The sequence below is a fragment of the Gekko japonicus genome, unplaced genomic scaffold, assembly GCF_001447785.1.
Source record: "Gekko japonicus isolate JY-2015 unplaced genomic scaffold, Gekko_japonicus_V1.1 scaffold1300, whole genome shotgun sequence".
Classification (NCBI taxonomy): domain Eukaryota; kingdom Metazoa; phylum Chordata; class Lepidosauria; order Squamata; family Gekkonidae; genus Gekko; species Gekko japonicus.
This window is the reverse complement of record NW_015177052.1, coordinates 66,609-76,455: the sequence shown is the minus strand read 5'-3', so window position 1 is coordinate 76,455 and position 9,847 is coordinate 66,609. Positions and strand designations below refer to the sequence as shown.

Here is a 9,847-nt window from a genome sequence, read left to right as displayed (position 1 = left end):
ATGGGGTAGTTTGCATATAACAGTGCCTCCTTTAGGAATGTGCAGGGTTCCCACCAGACTGGTTGCTGATCTGTTCTCATGTACATCCCTTACGTGTAAACTGCTACTTCTATGCATGTGGTGCATATACCCACATTGAACCTCATTTGCCCAGCCTTAACAGTTTTCTGATCTCTTTAACCTTTCTTCATAGGGAAGGTGTTCCATCCCTTTAATCATTTTAGTTGCCCTTTTCTTCACTTTGTCTAATCCTATAATATCTTTTTTGATGTGCGGTGACCGGAACTGTATACAGTACTCTAAATGAGGCCACACCTTAGATTTATACAGGGGCGTTATGATACTAGCTGATTTGTTTTCAGTCCCCTTCCTAATAATTCCCAGCATGACATTTGCCTTTTATATTGCAGTTGCACACTGAGTTGACATTTTCAGGGAGTTATCTATCACGACTCCAAGATCTCTCTCCTGGTCAGTTACCACCTGTTAGGACCCAATCAACGTATATTTAGAGTTAGGATTTTTGGCTCCAATGTGCATTTTGCACTTGTTCACATTGAACCTCATTAGCCATGATGATACCTACTTTCCCAGCCTTAACAAAATCCCTCTGGGGCACCTCAACCATCCTCCCTGGTTCTCACCACCCTGAACAACTTGGTGTCATCTGGAAACTTAGCCACTTCACTGCTTACTCCCAACTCTAAATCATTAATGAACAATTAAAAAGCACGGGACCTAGAACCGAGCCCTGTGGTACCCCACTGCTTACCATCATCTTTGACTGTGAAAACTGCCTGTGTATACTCACTGTTTCCTGTTAAATAACCAGTATTTAATCCAAGTCCAGGATTGTCTACCCTCTGGTAGGTTCTGTGACCGCTCCATGGCACAGTCATTGAGAGTATCTAGAAACCCAATCTCTTTCTCTTAACTTGAAAACATATTGACCCAATCAATGTGTGGTAGTTAAAATCACCTATTATGACACAGTTATTTCGTCTAGCTGCTTTCTTGAATTCTTTTGTTGTTTTTAAATCATCCTGCAACCTTTGATCTGGTGGGTGCTAACAAAATCCCAGAGTTAAGCTTCCTTTTGAGCACACTCATAGCGTTTGTGTAAGTGAATCTATTTCTCTTACATTCTTTATTTTACTGGACTGTATACCCTCTCTGACATACAGAGCCACTCCACCTCTGACCTTTCCCTCCATGTCCTTCTGATATAATTTATACCCAGGAATCACTGTATCCCACTGGTTATCCTTATCCCAGAAAGTTTCTAAAATGCCCACAATGTCTGTGTTTTCCTCTAGCACCTTAGAATAACAAAATTTGTGGCAGGGTATGAGCTTTTGTGTTTGTCACTCTCTCAGTGGCCAGACTATTTCTAAAGAAGTGAGCAGTGACTCACAAAAGCTCATACCCTGCCACAAATTTTGTTTCTCTTTAAGGTGCTACTGGACTGTTGATCTATGTTCTCCTCTAATATTAAGCATTCCAGCTCCCCCACTTTACATCAGACATTTCTAGTATTTGGATATAAACATCTGTAATTTCCCAGACAAGGTGGGCTTGCAACCTTCCTCCTGTGGTCTCTAGACCTTGTCAGGCAGTCAATATTGTTTGTCACCCTCTCAGTTTCCAATCCATTTCCCTCTACTACAGTAACAGCTATCCCTTCATTTCTTAGAGATGAGCCATCCCAAACCAGAGACATTTGATCTCCTGTTTCCCCCAAGATTTAGTTTAAAAAGTGCTCTGCCACCTTTTCAATTTTAAGCACCAGCAGCCTGGTTCGTTCTCGGGACCTATTTTGATCAGAACCTCGCTTATATGTGTGTATTCATTGTATATTAATGAAGACTTACCTGATTTACCTGACAAAGGAATAGATCTGAAACTCTGATTATATTATCTGGAACTGCGTAGCTTCTACTTGGAACAGATCTTATTTACTACAAGCCACAGTATATAGATGTTTGGACTTCAATTCAAGGACATGTGATATTTATATAAACATTTTTTTTTCTCTGTGAGCTTGTTCTATTTATGAGGGAAGTCTGCTGCTTTTGAGATATGTTGTGACTTATTGTGGGTTTGAGTTTGTTACCACCCACTTTTGGATAATTATTCTTTATTATGTTTGTGATTCTACAATAATATATGTATGAGTTCGGCATTTATATGCTTTCCATATAATTACTGTTGCATTTATTTAGCATGCTTTGACTACAGATTTGTTTGTGATTTTATTGGTCTTTTTTCTGTAGGCTCCTTCCTTCTTACTTGGTTCCTTCTCGGGACAAGTGGAGGCCATCTCTTTTGTACAGGTCCTGCTTGTTCCAAAAAACATTCCAGTGCCTAACAAACTTAAACCCTTCTTCCCTATCCCGTCATCTCATCCATGCATTGAGACTCCTAATTTGTGCCTGTCTAGCTGGCCTTGCACATGGAAAATCAGCACTTATGAGAAGGCTACCTTGGAGGTCCTGGCCTTGAGTCTCCTGCCTAGAAGCCTAAATTTTTCCTCCAGAACTACACAACTACATTTCCCCACATCACTGGTGCCAACATGTACCACAACCACTGGCTTCTCCCCAGCACTGTCTACCAGCCTATCTAGACTGCAACTTGTGTCTGCTACCTTTGCACCAGGCAGGCAAGTTACCATGCGGTCAGTATGCAGGTTCACCACCCATGTATCTACATGCCTAAGGATCAAATCACTAGCTACCAAGAGCCTCCCTCCCTCCTTGCCCAGGGAAGGTTCCTTGGTGTGAAAGGATACCTGTTCACCAACTGTATCCTTCTGAGGATACCAACAGTATCCTTTCTGAGAGATACAATTGGATACCAACTTCTGAGAGATCCCCCTGGATACCAACTGAGAGATACAGTATCCCTTTTGAGATAAAATTTCCCCTTTCTTCAGCACAGTGCCCCATTTCCCCTTGAACGTCATGCTCCCTGACAGTGGTGGGGCTGCCATTCTTGGAGTGGGGCACAAGTCCCTGAGAGTCTTATCTGTGTGCCAAACTGACTGCCTCTGCTTCTCCAGGTCAGCCACCTTGGACTTGAGAGTTTGAACTCATTCCTGAGAACCAGGAGCTCCTGGCACTGAGCACACACCCATAACTTCTGTCCAGCTGGCAGTCATACATGTTACCCTCAGTGCAATACACTGGCTGGCCCCTAGAACCCTGCTGGCATTCTGCTGTTATAACTGCTTTTTTTAAATGTTACTGCCCATTTGAAAATGTTTTTAATGTATGTTGCTGCCCCTTTAATAGTCAGTTTCTGCCTCTTAATAATCAATTTTCTTTTAAATAAACAGCTTTATATCCAGCCTGTTCTAGAGACTGACCAGAATCTGAAGTGTTACCGGTTTGGTATTTCTTCATCTACCAATGCCCTGGTCCTTGGTGCTACAGTGATGGAGGGTTTCTATGTCATCTTTGATAGAGCTCAAAAGAAAGTGGGCTTTGCATTAAGTCCATGTGCTGGTAAGATACCTGTTTTATAAAGGAAACACCCAGATCTTAATGTATCACCGTGCCCTTAGTCTCTCAGTCAGCCTTTGCCAACTGCATATGAATGATAACTTTTGTCACACTTGCTATGTTTATTTACTGCTTTTGTCCTTGGGACACACTTGTGAAGTAGGCCAGACAGAGAGATGATGACTAGCTCAAGGCCATCTAGTAATAACTGAGTTGGGCTGGAATGCAAAGACCCACACACTTAGTTCCATTTATCCAAGTGATCTTTTTAAATTGTTGTTGTTGTTGTTGTGTTTCTTGAATAGTAGCCTCTCATTGCATAAGTTTTTGAAATTTGAAACATTTTCAAAATCAGTTTACATAGGTGCAATGGCGTGCAATTAAAAGAACACAGACCCCCCCAAAAATCACTGGGCAGCCTGCTCCATATAGTTCTCTGGATCAAGATGGATTTTGAACCTGGTCCTCTGTCTTAGATCTAAATTTAACACATACTTGTGCAGAGACGTAATAACACATTGACTTATGTGCAGATAATTACAAGATGTTCTGGGGGGTAATGCTAATTTTTGGTATACTGCATAAGAGGCCAGACTGCTGCCAAGTTTTTGAAAGTGTCTGGGAGATACAGACCAAGATTCTTGAATGAGAAGATGCCTTTTGGGAATGGAAAGTATAAATATATGTTGAATGAACTTGGTAATAGTTTACCCAGATTCTTATTAAGAAAATGGAAATTGAAGGATGTGCTTCATTGAGTAATCTCAGCAAATGTTTAGAGGAAGGCTGCAGCAAGGAATCAGTAAGGAATGATAGGTGCTTTCCACATGTGAACAGACTTGTGTAGTTTCCCTGTTGCTGTTGTGGCTGCTAACACATCACAGATTCCTTTGGCATTTTTGTTTTTGTTTTCAATCAGCAGTTATGTAATGTTCTATCTCTGTACCATTATACCAATATTTGTATCAGGTTCTCTGATTGGTCAAGATTTTTTTTTAAGTAGGGCTGCGATCACACACAGGCCCGTAGCTACATTGAAGCATTCTGGGGCCTGCCCCCCCCGACTTCCTACCAAGGCCCCACAACTTCCCCACCTGTCAGCAGCCCCACAGGCTCCATCCTGGGCTGGCCGCCAAATCGGGCAGAATCAATTTCAGCCAGCAGAAAGACTCCCGCAAGTCAATTTCGGCAGTAGGAGCCGATCAGGGAGTCTTTCTGCCAGCCAAATGTCAATTTCATCCCCATTATATCCTATGGACCATTGAAGTCAATGGCGAAAACATAGGGTACATTCTAGGGGGCTGGAGGGGAGGTGGTTTGAGGGAGAGGCTCCAAACTGTAGCTGCTGGAGGCTCTCCCCAAGATACCCACCAAGTTTCAAGAACATTGGACCAGGGGGTCCAATTCTACGGGTCCCCAAACAGGTTGTTCCTATTCCCTCCATTGTTCTCTATGGTGGGGGAAAAGCTTGGCTTTCCTCCCCTGTAGTTGGCTGGTACTATTAAAGATAAGATGGTCCTTTATCTTAAATTTGACACAAATATGAATCTGTTAATACTAAATATGTACAATCATATAATGGTTGAAATTTGTTAGAATTTTTTTTTTAATTTCCTTTTTAAACATTTTTTTCCTTTCTTCTTGTTTTGTAACCTTTCAGAAGTTGGTGGTTTTCCGGTATCTGAGATTGAAGGCCCTTTCACAACTGCAGATGTAGCAAGCAACTGTGTGTCTACCATATCTTTCCATGAACCAATTCTGTGGATAGTGTCATATGCGCTTATGAGTTTCTGTGGACTAGTCCTCCTTTTTCTAATTATCTTACTGCTGCTTCCACCTCGTTTTCGGCATCATTATACTGAAAATGATATAGTAAATGATGAATCATCCTTAGTACGACATCGATGGAAATGAGGGATATGATCAAAGTGCAGGGAATCCTTGTTGTTCTGCTTAGTGGAATTAAGTGTGGCTATCTCAACCAAAGCTGGAAGTCCAGGTTCCACACTTTAAAAATTTCAGTATCACATTCCACTACAAGATGTCCTCTGATACTGCTGCACCATAATGTTAAGCTTTATTTTCTAACCAGGGTTTTGAACCCAATGCATATAACAATAGCAAGTCCTGTTCTGTTGTTTCTGGAAAGACAATCATTAAGCCAAGCTTTTATGCTCTTAGTACTTTTTAAAAAATGTAAATGTTACACCCTAGTTCCACCAAGAATTATGTATTATTGACTTTTGCTTTTCTCCTTAGCCCCATTTAAAGAAAGTCATTGTTGTTTTAAAGCACAGGAGATTAGTTCTCTATATGGAGGAAAGATACACGTCAAACTAGAAAGAGATTTTTCTTCTTCTTTTAGATGGAGGGCAGTATCAGTTACTTCCAAAGGATCCAGACTCTCAGAAGAGGTGAAGTAGGGAAAAATACTGAAACTGAACCCTATTGTGCAGCCTTAACATAAAACAAGACTACCTCTTAATTTACAAGGATGCTATTCACAAATATCATGCAGGCAGGAGAGTTCATGAAATAGAAAAGATACTTTCCACAAAAACAAGGCACAAGTTCACCTCCTTTCAGCATTTTTTCTAATTAATGACATTTTAAAAACATTTGACTTTACCACTCATATTAGCTTCCTGTTTCTGAATTCATGCATAAGCAATGTTGGGATAGGTTCACTGAGGCTTTGTATGTGCCTTCTGCAAAGCAGATGAGTTATAAGGGCAAGTTTCTCTCTTTACACCTTTTTGATATCTCTAATGACTAGACATTGCACTGAAAACAATACAGTCTCTTCAACTGAAAGGTGGCCCATTTGGCCGTGAGTGGAAAAGGTAAACGGGTTTTCATGAATGAACAGTAACTAGGTGGTTGGCCACTTGATTAATATGAGCAAAGGGTTTTTTGTTGTTTGTTGTTTGGTTTTTTGCTTTGGAAGCCTGGTATTAGTGACAGCAAATAGGATACTAACAGTGCAGTCCCTAAGCAAAGTAGCATCCTTCTAAGTCCACTGAAATCAATGTATGTAACTGCTTAGGGTGGCTCTGTAAGGGGTATTTGCACAACTGTCTTGGCGTGTGCCAACTTGCCCACAAATGTCAGTGCTGGCTTGCTAAATGCCAGGCTGTACTGAATTTAGTACCTGGCAACAGCACACCTACAGCTGTTTTAGCTGACTTTCCCCCGCACAATTGACACAGGTTTAGACACTTGTTTAAAGACAGCATAGTTATTAGTAAAATAGCTGAAAATGAGTTTAAAACAAAAATTGAATGCCTGGACAGGTTTTTGTAATGTATAAAAGAGATTCCCTAGAGGCAATAAAGTGGTTCTACCTCTTAATATTCACAGGAATCAAGGAACAAATTAATTCCCCCCCTCCTCCACACCCAGCAATAATCATGCCTGAAAGAATCCATATATTTGATTAGGCATTTGTATTGAACTGTGAAATGCAAGTACATGTATGGAAACAAATAGTTTATGTCATGAGGCTGGCCATTAATTTTTCTTTTCGCAGAAATCAGTTTTCCAAATGTTGATCTTTATGGTTATTTTTGCTTTTATAATCCAATATTTTTGCATATAATATTGTATGTGAGCAATAAAAGATGCAAACTGCTGGCTTTATGTGGAAGAACTCGTAATCTTGAAAGATATGTATTAGTTCTCCTGTACTGAAAAAAAAATTATGATGGCAAATTATCATTCCTACTTGGCTTTTTATACTTCAGTATTCTATATCAGTGCCTATTAATTCATCCCTTCATTGATTAGGACAAGTAACTATGAATACTTGAATTACATAAGCAATCATTTTAATGACTATGTGCAGAGGTCATTTCAGGGGGGAAGCCCTGCCCCCTGCTTCCGGCCCTCATTCAGCCAGGAGGAGGCAGGAGAAAAGGGAGGGTAAGTTGCTTCCTCCCTGCCTCTCCCCACCCCTGCCTGCCTGGGGCCAGGGAGGGCCTTTGCGGGACTTCCTTGCACTCCCGCCAGCCTTGCAGGTCCACCGCCGGGCCCCTGATGGGGCTTGGCAGTGGAGCTGCAAGGCCGGCGGCGGGGTGTGTGGCCTTATGACACACTTCCAGTGATTTCAGGGGGTGTGGCCTTATGACACACTTTCGGTGATGTCAGGGGGTGTGGCATATGATAATGAGTTATGCTAATGAGTTCCCCTAGCTCTTTTTCTATGAAACGACCCCTGACTATGTGACTTTTCATGGAATCCCTTGCCACAAAAATGTGGCTTACAAACACAGGGTTGTTTCAACACTTGTAGCATAACTTTCATTCATCTTTCTAAATTGAGATGTACAATGACGAATACTCAGGTGTGTACTGCTCCATTGCCCAGCAACAGGACCAGCAGTGGTTACCCTGACAAGGTTCCATTTTTAAACAAGGAATAGAGTCAGAAACTGCCCTTGGACATCTTCTGTGAAAGATGCTGTATCATTCAGGCTATAGCTCATAGTTTTTCCAGACATTCTTCCTTTGTTGTAGAAGTTCTTTAAGAGAACTAAATTTGAAAAAAAAAGAAGTCCCCTGCATAAAAACTTTCAGTAAGAGGGTCATGATTAAGTAGGGGTTGTTTTGTCTAATGAAATGTCTTTCTTTTTTCAACAGGCACATAATTTGAACATAAAATGGGTATGCTTAATCTTCAGTCAACAAATTTGGCCATTGTAGAAAAATGTAATTTTGTTGCCTGTTTTTAAGTAAGCATTTTAAGTGATGTAACAATGAGTCACATATGGGAAAAATTTAAACTAGAGTTAGGGAACAGCACAGTTTGAGATTTATTTTAGAGGTAAAATGCAGGACTTGCATCTGTTGCTAGACTGTACCAGCTGAATGCAGGTGCAGTATTAGCATTTTTAAATGGTGGGGTATTAGGGGGGGAAGTTATGTTTTTCATCTTCTCCCTGACATTATAGTTTCATATGTGCTATATATGCATATAAGTGCATGTGTACAGGGAGCCTTTCAGGAGGGGGACCATTCCAACATTTCCTTTCCCAATCTACAGTTAGAAGTGGTACAGTTCAGCCAGAGCGGAACTGATCAGCTGATGAGGCTGCTGATCACATGCCATGGTTCAGGCTTGCTATCACAAGAAACTCTCCTGCTGACTTTATGGATCACCTGATGTGTCTTGAATAACAAACAGAATAGATAAAAGGGGGCATATGTTGTCTTCTGCACATTATATAATACAAAATCAACTGAACTCCAGTACAAAGCACTTTAATATTCAGTTATCCTTCTGTAATAGCTATGTTATGTTGATTAATTATTGGAAAATTAAATTAATTTGTAGGCAAACAAAAATATATATATTTCTGCCTTTTTGGCATCCTGTGGGCTAATGGATACTGTTGAATCAGACTCCACCAAATGTCCATATCCTCCTTGGCCCGTTTCTGTTACAAAATGATAGCTTTGCATCCTTATCTGTTAAAGTACAGAAAGCTTGTTAAATCTCAAGGGGGTATTTCCAACAGAAGTGAAGACTTATTGTCATCCATATGAATTGTAAACATAATTTTTGTTGTGATGATTTATTGCCTATATTCAGTCTCAATTATTTCCATATTGAAGGCCTGTAATCTAGAATGACCTAGTGAGTGACCCATTTTCAAGGGGCCAGACTTCCAATATGCAAGCTTTAAATTTTATCATTCTTAACCAATCTGAACAGGTTGAAAGGTGGGAATAAAAGCAGTGCAACAAAGGCCAGAGGGAATATTTCTTATTTAATGTTCTACCTGTTGTCTAAAAATGGGTTACATGCTAACAGTGGCAATTTTAAATAATGCAGAACATGATTGGGGTTTTTTTGTGAGCTGAAATATGTCCAAAATATTAATTGTAAATCTGTAAAAAAAACTGTTTAATCAATTAAATTGTTCCTGCAGTCCAAGGATGGCTAATCCAGAGTGTGTCTCCACTTGCAATTCAGAATAAATCTGGTACATTCCATATCCCTTTTTCCTGTTTTCCCTGTCAGATCCATAACCTGATGGGTTTGTTCCATCTCCTTAGGAGGGGATTTAAATTTGCAGAAAAACCACAACTAGCACCTACAGGTATTTAGTTGGGTATTACATGTAGATTGCACTCCATAAATTCCGTAAACTTTAGTTTTTAACGCCTTGTGACATTCTTTTAAAAATATAATATGTGTAACAATAAAAGTGAAAAAAATGATCCTCTGTGATGAAACTTTATTTAGAAATGTGCTCTCATGGTCAGATCTATAGTAAACAAACGGGGGAACTCATGACAAGCAGTGGTGGAGTGAAAACCCCATTCCACATGCCTCCCTGCCC

General features: G+C 40.3%; 1 protein-coding gene across 1 annotated transcript in view; it reads left to right on the top strand.

Moving 5' to 3' along the window:
* The window catches only part of BACE2 (beta-site APP-cleaving enzyme 2), a 57,550-nt gene extending 50,418 nt beyond the window's left edge, over nucleotides 1-7,132 (top strand). The window contains exons 8-9 of the mRNA XM_015428116.1: nucleotides 3,338-3,506; nucleotides 5,164-7,132. Of these exons, the coding sequence (XP_015283602.1) occupies nucleotides 3,338-3,506; nucleotides 5,164-5,417 (423 nt within the window). The 3' untranslated portion in view covers nucleotides 5,418-7,132. The remainder of the gene's footprint in view (nucleotides 1-3,337; nucleotides 3,507-5,163) is intronic.
* The last annotated feature ends 2,715 nt before the right edge of the window (nucleotides 7,133-9,847 follow it).